This window comes from Tauraco erythrolophus, chromosome Z (genome assembly GCF_009769465.1).
Source record: "Tauraco erythrolophus isolate bTauEry1 chromosome Z, bTauEry1.pri, whole genome shotgun sequence".
In the NCBI taxonomy this organism is placed as follows: Eukaryota; Metazoa; Chordata; class Aves; order Musophagiformes; family Musophagidae; genus Tauraco; species Tauraco erythrolophus.
Genome location: NC_141496.1, coordinates 1011812 through 1026386, shown reverse-complemented (window position 1 = coordinate 1026386; position 14575 = coordinate 1011812). Strand labels below are relative to the sequence as shown.

The window sequence follows — 14575 nt, the reverse complement described above, 5'->3', positions numbered from 1 at the left end:
TATTTCAACTCTTTGCTCAGCGTGCAGACGTTAATTGCTACGGTCTACAGTTTCTATTTATACATCTGCTGCTCGTTCCCCGAATAAATGGAAATGTCCTTGTAATTCCCGTTCTCCAGGACTGTAGGAGAGGCTGGGGCTGAACGCTGAAGCTCAGGAGCCCGAGCGGCGGCGCTTGCGAGATCAACTTGCTGCACAATTATTAACTCTTGATTGGAAACAGGGAAATGTTTAGATCTCCATCTACAAAATGCTTTTCAGCACCGAATTTTGGGTTTTTTTCTTGTTCATTTTGTTCATAGGCAAGTGAGACAAAAGAAGCACCAAGCATATAGAATCATAGAATCATAGAATGGTTAGGGCTGGAAGGGACCTTCAAAGGTCATCTAGTCCAACCCCCCTGCAAGGAACAGGGATATCTCCAACTAGATCAGGTTGCTCAGGGCCTCGTCCAACATGGCCTTGAATGTCTCCAGGGATGGAGCATCCACCACCTCTCTGGGCAATATTGCACGACAAGAAGGGATACGTGAGCCAGCATCTCCTAGAAAACATTTTTTAAGGCATCTTTCAAGGCCTCTGTTGACACTAAATGGGGTGATTTTTGTTGTGGTTACCTTCGAAAGCCAAAATGCTACATCTAAGGCTCCTCAGGTCCCATCCTTGACACCCTGCATAGTTCAACTCAAACCATCCCTCAGGGTTACCCAGAAGCACTTCTACTTTGTTGTGCAGAAACAGCTCAAACTAATCCAGAAAAAAAAAAAAAAATAAAGGCTGGAAGAAATCCTGTCCAGCTGTTCCTGGGTAAGGGGAGGAAGGAAAACAGAGCCTTAACTTCCATGGAAATTTAGATAATTAAAAAGGAGAATAGATCATGTCTGAAATCAGCTGCTGTGCTGTAATTCAGTTCTTGGAGATGCACTTACAGTGCCCCGCTCTCAGAATATGAAAGAAGGGACATTTATTTCCTGCATTAGCGTCATTTTTGAAGTTTGGAGACATCAAACCCAAGATATTTTGGTTGGTGAAACAACTCTAGATTTGGCAAAAAAACTTCAAGAGATTACTTTTCCTAGATATAGGTTTAAAAATCTTGTCTCACATCTTCTCTTCTGTACTCACATGAGGATGAGAAGAAGAAAAATTCGGTTGGTGGCCACGTAGAGCCATGCAGCATTCAACAGAGTGGTTGTAAGGGGAGTTCAGTGAATTTAGAGGTGAATAAAAACACAACCAAAAAGCACCCGAGATGCCAGACGCAGGTTTGGAGGCACAACACACCAAACAAGCCAAATAGCTCAAACTTAGCAGCTGAATTCAGGATTCCAGACCTTTTTCCTGCACAGCCCCAAAGCTCCCGCTCCCCCGGCAAGCCGGGATGTCCTGCATGGTGGGACATGTCTTCTCCAGTTGGACCCCTACTACATTCCACTCCAAACTGCCTCATTTCCAGGTGGAAATGAGCATGGTCAGATCACTCCTAACATTTTCCACCTGGCTGGAGAATACCTGGGTGCTCAGCAGTTGGGAGAGCACCCAAGGAGTTAATCTTCTCCCCATTTGGAAGCACTCTTCTCACCCACCATCCATCCAGCGACTGCTCCTCAAACTGCAGGTGCTGGGCTGTGTCAGCTGCACGAATGTAAATTATTTTAAATAAAAACTAGAGTCTGGGATTTCCAGTTCTTTGGTTTCTGGAGGTCCCTCGACCTTTTGAGTTGTCACCTTCAGATTTTTCTGTTGTTAAAACTCATTTTAGTTAATACCAGAGCAAGCCAGACACTCACAGATTTTTCTGAAAACACAGTTCTGCTCGTGATTCCTGAAAATTCACCTTTGACTGCTGGATGATCCACATGAAGCATCACAACAGCCATTTCCCCAAGTGGTGGCATCTCTGGGTGTCCCTGAAGGCAAAAACTGTGAAGCCATCAAACCCTTTTGCATTTCAAATCTACAACTGAAAATTACTGGACCGTTTTTTTTGACGTTTCCCTCCCGGTTCCTCACGTAGCTTCGCTTCTCCAGCTGCAAAAACGAGAACCAAAAGCCACCTGACATAACAGAGGCGGTGTGAAAAAGAATTAGTGTTCGTGACGTGCCAGACACTAACTGAGAAAACCCAAAATCTGCCAGGGTGAAATGTAATCTCATTTGAGGAAATGGTGAAATCATTTCTGCAGAAGGTTAAAAAAAAAAAAATAATAATAATCAGGCTGAGTCAGATACACAGCATGGAAAATTTCATCCCAAATGTTTATAGTTTAGCAATTGAAAGCAAGGCCTTCTGATGCTGTGTTGGGTAAACTTCACTAATCTGCAAAAATTCCAGTTTTCCTTATAACAACAGGAACAGAATCAAAAGCCGTACGGATTAAAAGCAAACGCCACGGCGACATCCGTACGGAGACAAATGCTATCAGAGCATTAAAAATAATATTAGAAATTGGCACGTAGACGGAGTAGCCAAGGAACTCCGGATGTTTTCCAGACAGTCATTCATCACATCTCCCAGTATTCCCTGCAAAACGTATCGTGTGTTCTTCAGGCAGAGAAATAAGGTGGCACGTTTGAGGACAAAGACGTGAAATGACTTGCCGGGAACGTGCCACGGATCACCGGATCACCGAGCTCGGCGGCACCGCTGCGGCATTCTGCCGGCAAGAAAAAGCCACCTTCTCCAAAATAACAACGTCAAGAGGAAAGTGATGACTTGGAGATTTAGAAAAGGGAAGGAATGAGAGGTGAAAATATGGAATTTTGCGATACGAGTGCCAGTTCCTGGCCAACGCACGCGCCAGCCCTCCCAAAGGCACGTCGGACAAGTGATGGAGGAAGGGCACAACCCGGAGCAGCGCGGGATCGGTCTCAAGTGGACAATCAGGAGGGCAAGTAAGAGCAAGTCGTTGTACCTGCTCTTCACTCTGCATTTAGCAATAACTGTGGAAGGTGTCCCTGCCCGTGGCAGGGGGGTTGGAACTGGATGATCATAGAATCATAGAATCATAGAATGGTTAGGGCTGGAAGGCACCTTCAAAGGTCATCTAGTCCAACCCCCCTGCAAGGAACAGGGATATCTCCAACTAGATCAGGTTGCTCAGGGCCTCATCCAACCTGGCCTTGAACGTCTCCAGGGATGGAGCATCCACCACCTCTCTGGGCAACCTGTTCCAGCGTTCTACAACTCTCATGGTAAAAAATTTTTTCCTAATATCCAATCTGAATCTACCTCCCTCTATTTTAAAACCATTACCCCTTGTCCTATCACAACAGGCCCTCCTGAACAGCCTCTCCCCATCTTTCCTGTAGGCCCCCTTGAGGTACTGGAAGACTGCTATATGATCTCTGAGGTCGCTTCCAACCCAAACCAGTCTGTGATTCTCGGAGAAAATAAACACAAGCAAAGATGTTGTCTTCACACACGAGATCCTTGACCGACTCTTCGAAATATTAAGGGATATACATTCGGTGAACTTACATCTTTCCACAGTCTCGATATCATAAAATAAATACCCATCTCCTAGTTAGCAGGGTAGGAACTTTTCCAGTAAGACTATAAAATCCCTACGTTGAACACCAGAACTACTACAGGCAAAGAGGAGGAGTACACAAACCATCTGTCCGATAAAATGAGGAAAATTTCGTTGACCTTTTCTATTCTCATCTTCACTATACTCAACACACGGGGTTAAATCAGCCTTGTAAACCTCAGGGAAAGTTTTTTCCCTTCCACACCTTCTGCTGTCCAGCAACCCAGGAGCTGGTGACCAAGCGTCTTCACAAACCCCACGCCTCGGGTTAAATTCAGCAACACAAACCGAAATATTCCTGGTGGGCAGATGGAGGAGAGGAGCTGAATGATAATGAACCAGCAGCTGTCCCAGTACGACCACAGGAACCAAATCAAAATATCAACCACCAACCCAGATGAGATTCAAAGGTCACCACGTAAGCCAGCAGCTTTCTTCAACCTCCGTCTAATCCTCGCAGCGAAACGCTCCGTTAAGCTACAGGGGGGTTTTAGAAGCAAGTTACTGTCCGTTGGTAAGTGATCTGATGTACTAGCAAGATACTCCAAGTAGTAGGATAAGAAACATCCCCAAAGAGCACAACTGGAAATGGGAGAGGCGATGAGAAGGGCACAACTGGAAACGAGGAGAGGCGATGAGAAGCGACACTCGACGTGCCGGCCCCGTCGCAGCTATCTGTCCGTACGCATCTCGTTACTGGGCCTAGTAACTACTCCTTGGATACTCTTACCCAAAACACTGAGTAGGGCAGCGGGACACCAGACGCACGCAGAGTTAAGCTGTGTTTGAACACACACGAGGAGTAGTTTGAGCAAGGCACACGGCTCTGCAACTTCTCCCACTCCTCCCTGTGGAGCTTACTCCAAGCCTAACGCACAGGCTTCCTGCTGGACACCGGTCACGTAAAAATGTATTTTAAAACCAAAAAATTATATTTTATCTGAAAAATACAATATAATAGAAGCCCTCGTTTAAGCACAGCCTGTCTGCAAACACTCACGGGCAGTAATACCGATCCCCAATAACAGCAAAGCCTTTCCTGCCTGGAAAAGCACCTCAAATCAGGAGCAACTCCACGGTATGCACCAGTATAAAACCAGTTTGTGTTGGGTGATCGTCAGGGTCTTTAGCAGTTGCCAAGAGAAAGAGGTCTATGGAAAGAAAGCTACAGCATTGCTTTCAGAAATGGTTTTCTTTACACAAAACCAGCTCTGTAGGCGCAAGCTGTGGAACACCAGAGGTTGCAGGGACCTTTTCTTGGGGGCCTTCAAAGACCTGCCAGGAAAAGGGAAATGATCAAATACATTTGGAGTAACAAGAGTTGAGAGCTGGCGGTCCAGGTGCCCTCCATCCAAGTCAACAGCTCCGTGATATTTTGATTTCTCCTAAAAATCACAAATACAGCCGCGACCAGCGCAGACTGACAGCAGCCAACCTCCGACGGTGATGAGCAGGACCTTCTAGAAACATCACCCCAATGTTTCGAAGCAGACAACTCCACGGCTTAATTCCTTAACCAGGTGGCTCCTTGAGAAGACAACTATTTCTCAAAGCAAGCAAAACCAGTATTTTCACGAAGACTGGCAAAAACCAGGATCAGGAATGGGATTTCTGGGATCAGAAAGGGCAGGCAGGAGAGAGGGGGAAAGTTTGAAGTTCTAAAGCCTCAACTTCAAGGTTAAACTTGAAAGCACCACGCAGCCCAGTGGGCTTCCCAGAAGCGTCTCCGCGCGCTACTCAAGCCCCGTGGCGCGAGTTACGGAGGGAGTGTTGAAATCCCCGTGCTTTTTTTGGCTGCCATTAGACCCTTTAAAACCTGCTGCAACCACGTTTGGTCCGTGAACACCCACAAACGCCTCCAAGCTCCAACCTTGTCCCGTGTGTTGAACAACTCCCAAATATTTCCCAATATTCGAAGCCGAGGCGTGTTTTAGGGACGGATATTAGAGCTGAAGACTGATGGATGGTAGTTCCAGCTCCGTGTTTTTTTTGGTTCGTGGTCAACCCTTTCAAGCGAAGCGTTCGGTTAGTTCGTTGACAACTGCAGAAGAAGGGTGTGATCTTGGCCAAGCACAAGCATTACTAATATTTTTACATCATGTATTTACTTTAACCCAACTCATTTATCACCCGTAATTAAAGAAAGTAGCTATCATTCACTCGCAACTAATTACACCCTCTCTTCCTTCTGCTTGCTGCTAAGCTAAGTGATTATTCAGGGATGTCCAAAGTTTCTAGCGTGGGGTGGAAGGAGGGTCTTTGCCAAAGCCCTGGGTGAAACCTCACTCCTCTAAAGCCGGACGGGCCGTAGCTACCCCCACCAGAAATCCAGGAGTTTGCAGCTCACAGGTCCCAGCAGGCAGCGATCCATCACGCTCCAAAACCAACCCCACCCTCAGAGTCCCTCACCAGTTATTTATCTGCTCCCTCTCGTGCACGTCCAGCTATCCTATTTTCAGAAATCCTTTTCTCCTTTCGAAGTCCCGTTCGGAGCACGGCCCCATTTTCTCTGCCAACTGGGCACGTCTTCGAAAAGGAAAGGCTGAGCCTCAGGAAACGACCGTTTACCTCTTCCAGCAAATATTGTAGTTATCCCAGCAAAAGTCATACTCCTCTCCCAGCAAGAAAACACAGTCTAGTCAGTAAACATCCTCAGTGCACATTTTTGAAATTTGCATGATAGTTTAAAAAATAAAAAAATAAATCCACATTCCCACCCTTACGCAGAGTACAATCAACCCCCAAAAAAAACGAGGATGAGGGATTTAAACCCTCCGAATTTTGCTTCTGGTTCACTTTTTCCACTCCCAACAACGTGGTCAAGTTAGGAAAATTTGATTTCTTACTTTGTATTCTGGAATTGACAAAGGGAGGAGAGAGATTGTCATGCGACCCAAGGTCTCTGCTCGCCATATGATCATAGTGAGTCCCATCTCCATAGTTCTGTTAACAAATTGGGGAAAAAAAACACAATTTTACAAGTTGAAATGGCAGTTTTCAAAACCTACAGGTCCCTATTTCCCTTCGAAGTTGGAAGCCATAAGAAATATTGTTGCCTTTATTGTTTTCCTCTATTGATTCTGCTGGAAGTGCTGCGTTCCGGAACGTTTTTCAAGCTGTTGCAAATTTTTATTTCGTTAGTAATCGACTTCGCTTTGCCGTGTCGATAATCCTGAACGGGTGACTGCGATGAGGTTCTTGGAATTTCGTGCTGTGCAATTCAGCATAAAGCCCCCTCTTTGCAGAAAAGCCTTCTTGCCCATAACATATGCAAGAACAGCAAAGAAACACTCCTTTCAACATTCTGCTTTGAAAAAAAAAAATTAAAAAAATCTAGTTTTACGTGGAAATTCGCCGTCTTAATAACCTCACTGACATACACGGGCATTGACTTATATAAAAAAGAATTTAGAATTTTTTTAATTTTTTTTTTTTTTGCCACAGTGGGTGTGGAAAATTACTTCTCCCTGCCAAAAAAAAAAAAAAAAATGACCCTGCCTAGTGCCTGGCTAGAGAGTGGCATCGAGCCCTCCTGCCCTGCACTCCTCTGGGCATCCCAGGCTACTCACAGCAGCAAGGATGTAGAAAAACCTTGCCAGGATCGGGCCCCTATTTTTTTTGGAAACAATCTTGGTGTCACCTTCTGCTCAATTAGCCAAAAAAAAATAAAATAAAATAAATTTAACTACAAGCATTGGCCAAGTGCAGCAGTTTTGTTGCTTTCTTTGTTTCGGAAGAACTCAGGAGAAACTCCTTTTCCCAACGTGGAAATCCCATTTTCTAAAGGAGAAAAGGGAGAGGGGACGGGCTGGTTGCGGAATTAACTCCATGCACAGCCTCCAGAATTCCTCCCAGGCTCGTGGCTCTTTTCTTTCCATCTCCCAACTTCATTGTAGGCTCACATTCAAGTTTTTGCATGCATAAATAATTGTGTGGGCAAATTCAGAAGTGACTTTTCAAAACCTTTTTTTGTTTTTTTTTTTTCCCCCCCTCGGAAGCAAGACAAGTGTCAAGGCCAAAATAACACAAAAAAAAAAAAAAAAAAGAGGGATCAAAATAAAACTTGACAGATGTGAGCAAGAATGACGTAATGGATGCCAAAAAGGATGGAAGAAGAAAAAGTGTTGGGCTTCCCTCCCCTGGGCTGCGGCCATCCGCTGAAAACCTCCGCCGAGGGCAGGACCTGCCCGGAGGATGAAGAGGGTGACGGCCTTTCTCCCCGCCAGGCACGCGCTCCGGGGCACACGCCGTTAATTAGAAAACAATTAGAAAGTCATTTCAACAAACCGTTTCAAGAAGGGCGGCGGGAAGAGGGAAGGCACTTTTTGCCCCCAAAAAAAAAAAACGTTCTCCAGGCGTTTGCAGGGAGAAAATAGGAAGAATCAGCTGGGTACCGAAGCACCAGCCGTGCCCGGCCCCGAGAACGGGCAACGCCGCGATGCCACGGAGCCGGGCTGCTTCGCACCGCGCAGCTGCTCTACTGGTAATACTGGTTCCCTACCAAAGGAACCAGCATCCTGATCCTGAGGTGCCTAAAGAATTTGGATAACTGTCCACAGCCACAATGGAAGTGGCTGCCTCCAGCTGGCGTGCCAGTCTCGCCGTGCCAGATCGCGGCTCGGTGCCCGCGTTCCCCGGAAGGGGGATCCCACTGGTATGTGGGGAGCACTGGAGACAGCCGTGCCCCATCCTCGGAGCGGAGCTGGGCTGCCTCCCCAGAGCTCGGATGGTGCCAGCAGTCAGGAGGGATGTGCTGGGGGTGGCAGTTTGGTGACACCCACAATCCCTAAAAAAATCATCCGGCTGCAGAAAATGAAACACTCGGCAGCAACATCTCTGCTGGAGCTGGCTGATGTGGCCTCGCAAGGGAAAAAAAAAGGGTTAATTAATATTCTTGCTACCTGTTAGAGGTAGTGCCAAATTCAATCCCAGCATCAGGTCTGAATGTTGAAAAATTTAAAAAAAAAAAAAAAAGCAATTTTGAAGAGAAGCCAGGCTACGGCCAACTCCGCGTGCCCCTTTTTCTCCGCAATCAGGTGTCAAAACTCATCGTCGAGATTGGAAATTTACATATGCAGGAAGTCTGGTTTGGGGAAAAAGATTAGATATACTTACCCTGGATGGACTAGGATGTCCTGTATTCCCCCAGGACCCTGAGCTAGTTCTGTCTTCTACATCTAGGGACAAAAAAGTTCTTTAGGCTTTATTGCAATAATTCTTTCCTTTTGTATAGGCACTTTTAAATTAATGTTTCAAATTAATCTCCTGTTGCCTTTAATTAAGAATCAGGCACAGGGCTACAAGGATGGTAGTGGCTTCTGACCCACCGCTTAAATTAACTTATTTAAATTCACAGCAGAAACGAACCGGACCCTCAGGAACCTGAGGTTTGCACAGAAAAAAAAAAAATCACTTCAGTGGTTCTCGACTTTCAAAAAAAGTGGCTGCACTGTACCAGTTCAAAAGTCCTACTGGAACCTCCAGCCCAAAACTAGGTCTTGTCAACCAGCAAAAATAAAACAAGAAAACAGACAAAACCTAGTTTTTGTTGGCCTTCTCGCCACCTCATCCGCGCTTCCGCCGCAGAAAAGCGCTCCTCCAGGAACGGCAAACACGTTCTGGTTGATAGAAAATTCACTGCAGGCCTTGGAAGACCCTCCAGTAGTTTCAGACAGCCCATTTCTGGGTGGTCTTAACTGGTTTTTCCCCTCCGTTTGAGAGGGTGACACCAGGAAGAACACATCCCGTTGCGTCCGCGCCAAAAGGTGGAGGAACCTGTCGTCAGGGTATGGCCTGAAGAACCAGGACACCTACAACTCCTCGTAATTTTGCAACGAACCAGTTTGTTCTTCCAAACGTGGAGCCCAAACAAAAAAACCCACCAACAACCCAAAAGCAAACTACAGCAGCTTCTTCCAAAGACACTCCACCTGCACGGGGTTGTCCCTCTTGGATACCCTACGCAGTGACGCGCACCAAGGAGGTGGTGGTGGATGCTCCATCCCTGGAGACGTTCAAGGCCAGGTTGGACAAGGCCCTGAGCAACCTGATCTAGTTGGAGATATCCCTGTTCCTTGCAGGGGGGTTGGACTAGATGACCTTTGAAGGTCCCTTCCAGCCCTAACCATTCTATGATTCTATGATTCTATGAGGTGGCACCAAGACCCAGGAGAAGTCCACCAGGTCAACCCCGTAGGGTTCCACCGAGGTGGAAGGCAGAAGATCCTCCTCAGTGCGCTCAAGTCTCCTGAGATAAATCATTGCTGTGGCAAAACCTTTACTGGAGTGAGCTGGGAGTCTCCAGAGACTTCCCACTTGGCCAAAAGCTTCATGGATAACCGTCCCACCAGTTGAGCGAGGCCCTCGCTCGCAGGTTTAAGGGAAGCCTGGGGATAATTCCACTGAAATCACGGTTGGCAGATACGGTCCTCAGCACTTGAAAAAACGGGTGGTTCATTTCCCAGGTGAAAGAAAAAAGCTCAAACCCCACAATTAAAAAAAAACACAAAAAAACCCAAATATACATTTGTATAGTTTAATACTTTCCCCCCAATTACAATTCCTATTATCTCAATAACAGATGAACGTGTTAATAGCACGAGACACTCTTCGGTAAATATTTAATTAAGCTCCAGAAAAAGAAAGAAAATGTGTCTCATGTACCTGACAGATCAGATCAACCATTCTATTAGGTTAATTAGGCATCTTTCTTAAAAATAATTTGTGTTATGTAACAGGCAATTAACTCTGTAGAGCCCCGATCCATCGCCAGCCAAAAACCAGTGGATATTATCCCAGTGACGGCGATGGGCATCGTCCCACCCGTGAGTCTGGCTTCCAAAATCCATCTGGGAGCAAGAAGAGCTCAGTCCTCGGGAAGAGCACCCGGGGGACCGGGCGACAGCTCCGAGCCCGTCTCCTGATGGGTGCCAAACCCTGCTTGGCTTCAGCTCCATCCTGCTCCCAGTTGTCTGGGGCAGAGCCACGAGCCCACTCGTGGGCATGTAAAACAGAGGGTAAAAGACAGAGCAAGAGCAGCAAAGGACTCTGGGTGGCACTGAGTGGGGCTCACCCAGGAGCTCTGCTTCCATTAACAAGGTGGTGTCACTCTCTGTTAGAAACTTTTTATTAATATTTATATTTTATGTTAATAAAATAGAAATATTTCTATTTTAAGAACGTCGATGCCATGGTGTTGGGCACTCTAATGCGTCACCTAAAATAACGTGTTTCAGGGTTGTCGTCTGGAGCAGTAATCCTTCTCTTGCCCTCAGTGCCCAGGAGGGATGGCAGAGAGGGACGGGGCATCCCCACACCAGCCAGGGCAAGGAGAGCACTCGGTGGCTGAGCTCTTCCCTTTGGGAGCCCATCACCCAAAGTCCACCATCACCCCTTCAACATGGGCCAGTGTGTGAAGTAACCCACTCGTGGCGCTTCTTCTGACTCATGTTCTTCTAAAACCTTTTATTTTCAGGCAGAGGGAAGGAGCACCACGCTCCCGAAGACGCCCAGAACTTTCCAGTAGCACATGGAAACATCAGCTCCATGGCCAACTGCCGGATGGTCCCGATGACGTGAAAGGAACTATTTACGTGCTCACAGTCAAACGTGGCTTTATGGTGAGCTGAAGACTCGCCCAACTGTCCCTTCCAGTACTCTTTGCTACTTCATGTTGGAGATATCCCTGTTCCTTGCAGGGGGGTTGGACTAGATGACCTTTGAAGGTCCCTTCCAGCCCTAATCATTCTATGATTCTATGATTCATCCCTACCTCTCCCTCAAGCCACGTATGCCAATGACCAGAGGGCACTGCCAGAAGCTTAAAACAACATGGGAACAACACATACATCAGGGCTGGAGTATTCCTTGTCTCTGCAAACATCTCAGATCGAGTCTCTGGGTAGACCCAAGACTAACCCAGAAAGCCCTGCCTAGGTGGGGGGGAAACAGCTGAGCAGGAAGGACTCTCCTGGGCAGGGAAAGGGAGAGCTTTTTGGGATGCATCAGGGGAAGAAAGACATTAAAGGTCTTTTGGACGTTGTTCCACATACCCAAACGTTCTACAAGTCCAAGTTCTACACGCAACCTGATACCAATATCAGGTAGAGATTAGGAGACCAACCTCACAGAGTTAATCCTGTAAGATTTGCCTGGACTCCAAAACCTTCAGCTACCTCAAATTTGGCTGAAAACTCCTCAGCCCTTTCCCTTGCTTCAATCTGAACCCGTACAACGCTCAGGTTCTTCCACCAAAGTGAAAAGTTCTGGATTCGGAGCAGAAAACGACAAGCAATGGCTCTTGTACCTTATCTTCAGGGGTCGCCTCTTCGTTTTCGACCAATTTTCTTTGTATTTAGACCTAAACCGTGCAAACGGCACTACATTACTCTGCGAAACATCAATGAGAAGCTTTAATTAAGTAACACTGACAGATAAATCCATTTCTTTTCGCCGTAATCAAATCAAAGCAGGTTGACATAACACAGGAACTTAATACAGTTATTCCCTCGTAATTGGAAAAAGGCCCTTTACTTCTCATTAAAGCAATCTTCTGGGGATTGGCATAATAAGGTGGCTCAGGGCTTTCATACTGCCCTATAAAAGCCCCGAGATAGACCCCGTAAGCAAACATGCCAGATTATCTAATTCCTTGATCACAGTCGAACACGTAGTTATTGGTTTAAACTCCTAATTCTTTATTTCGGCTCCAGACGGAAAGAAAGAACTCGGTCGAAACCACGGACCACGAAGCTCTACGCAAACACAAGGCTCCAGTAGGGGAAAAAGATGTATTTTCCAAAAAATAAAAATAATCCCTAGATCTTCAGCTGGGAAGCGGAGAGCTTAGCGAGATGAAAACTCTTCTGGGGCGTAAACAGGGTTTTATTATAAAATAATAAAATAGGGGTTTATTGCGTTTGTGAGTTTGCTGGAAAATATTTTTTGAATGGAAGCGGAGTTGGCCAAAGCCTTCCCGCTGTTGTCGTGTCGGTGCCACGGATGCATCCCGCTGTCCCTGCTATCACCATGAAGAAGGCAGTCACTGCCTATAAACCCTCGGAGAATCCCACAATCCCAGGGATTGGAAGGGACCTCAAAGGATCATCTAGTGCAATCCCCCTGCCGGAGCAGGACCACCTAGATCAGATCACACAAGAAGGCGTCCAGGCGGGTTTGGAACATCTCCCGAGAAGGAGACTCCACAACCTCTCTGGGCAGCCTGTTCCAGTGCTCTCTTACCCTTACTGGGAAGAAGTTCTTCCTCATGTTTAAGCGGAACCTCCTGTGTTCCAGCTTAGATCCATTTCCCCTTGTCCTGTCATTGGATGTCACTGAGAAGAGCCTGGCTCCATCCTCATGACAGTCACCCTTTCCATATTTATAAACATTCATGAGGTCCCCTCTCAATCTCCTCTTCTCCAAGCTAAAGAGACCCAGCTCCCTCAGCCTTTCCTCATAAGGGAGATGTTCTACAACCTTCATCATCGTCGTGGCCCTGCGCTGGACTCTCTCCAGCAGTTCCTTGTCCTTCTTGAACTGAGAGGCCCAGAACTGGACATAATATTCCAGATGCGGCCTCACCAGGGCAGAGTAGAGGGGGAGGAGAACTTCTCTCGACCTACTCACCGCACTTCTTCTAATACACCCCAGGATGCCATTGGCCTTCTTGGCCACAAGGGCACATTGTTGGCTCAAAAGGAGACGCACGACTTCTCCTTCAGCCTCCGAGCAGACACGGGTTGGGCATCAGCGTGGCGAGTTGTGCCACTCATGAAGCTCCCAACCATTCCACGTGCCATTCCACGAAGGGGTTACGTGGTGGGGTACGACACCGGAGAGCTCGAGGGAGGAACAGATGGGTGTCTGCACCTCACCTGCGTGTTCCTCGGCTCTTTTCATCTTGTTTCCAAGTATTCTCTTGGCGTGATCCAGTGAGCTGCCAACAGTCAAAGGCCAACTAAACTTCTGTCCCCTTTACCCAGCCCTCCAAATTCTCCCTCATCAGAAAAGAAAAAAAACCCTCACTAATTACTACGGAGTTAATCTAGCCTAGTTTACTCATAATTTAGTATGACAGATATTGCAAGAAGGTTTGTAAGCTCCTAAACCTAATTCCAGAAATTTATTATGCACCCTCTAAGCACTACTACTTAATTAGGACAGTGAAACCCTAATGACACCAAAGTCAACGCTTAATTCTCCAGTGACTTCTTCTCAGAGCTTGGATTTATCCCAGAGCACATAAACTTGAACACATATGGAATCTTCTCCAGAATCTGGCTCCTGGAAATTAACCTCACTTCATCACAAGCATGAGGCAACGTGACGTTACAAAAAGCCAATCATCACGGCCAGATTCGGTCGGTTTTTGAGAACGTCAGAGGAATGAGCTCCAAAAAGCCTCTGGCCAAGCAGCCACCTAACTCTGAAAGAACTTTCCAGCAGCCTGCAGAGTTCTGCTTCTTGGATTGAGGTTCCCTTGACATCCAAACCAAGCATGGAGGGATGACTTGGGATCCCTCGAGCAGGGTGTGAGGCTCCGAGACCCTCCAGCAGCAAGGCTGAGGAATCAAAGAATCATAGAATGGTTAGGGCTGGAAGGGACCTTCAAAGGTCATCTAGATGCTCGCGCTCTGCCCAGACCTCCAGGTGCTTCCTGTCTAAGGACACTCTGAATATGCCCAACAAATACAGAAAGGATCAAGTTCAGCAAAAGCACTGTAGATACCACCACAAACACTGAGGTGGCTTCTCCACCACTGCCTGTGATTACAGAAGCATGGAATAAGACAGTCATAGAATGGTTTGGGTTGGTAGGGACCTCAAAGATCATCCAGTTCCACCCCCCCTGCCATGGGCAGGGACACCCTCCACTACACCACGTTGCCCAAAGCCCCATCCAACCTGGCCTTGAACTCATCCAGTGATGGGGCATCCACAGCTTCTCTGGGCAACCTGGTCCAGTGCTTCACCACCTTCCCAGTGAAGAAGTTCTCCCTTAGATCTAATTGAAACGCCCAGTGCCTTGAACTTTCTCAGGT

At 46.9% G+C, this 14575-nt stretch overlaps 1 protein-coding gene across 6 annotated transcripts in view; it reads right to left on the bottom strand.

Moving 5' to 3' along the window:
* TCF4 (transcription factor 4) overlaps nt 1–14575 on the bottom strand; it is a 221063-nt gene that overhangs the window by 139971 nt on the left and 66517 nt on the right. For all 6 annotated transcript variants that reach the window (XM_086629777.1, XM_086629778.1, XM_086629780.1 and 3 more), the window contains 2 exons: nt 8649–8710; nt 6380–6476 (listed from right to left, as the gene is read on the bottom strand). In XM_086629777.1, the coding sequence (XP_086485903.1) occupies nt 6380–6476; nt 8649–8710 (159 nt within the window). The remainder of the gene's footprint in view (nt 1–6379; nt 6477–8648; nt 8711–14575) is intronic.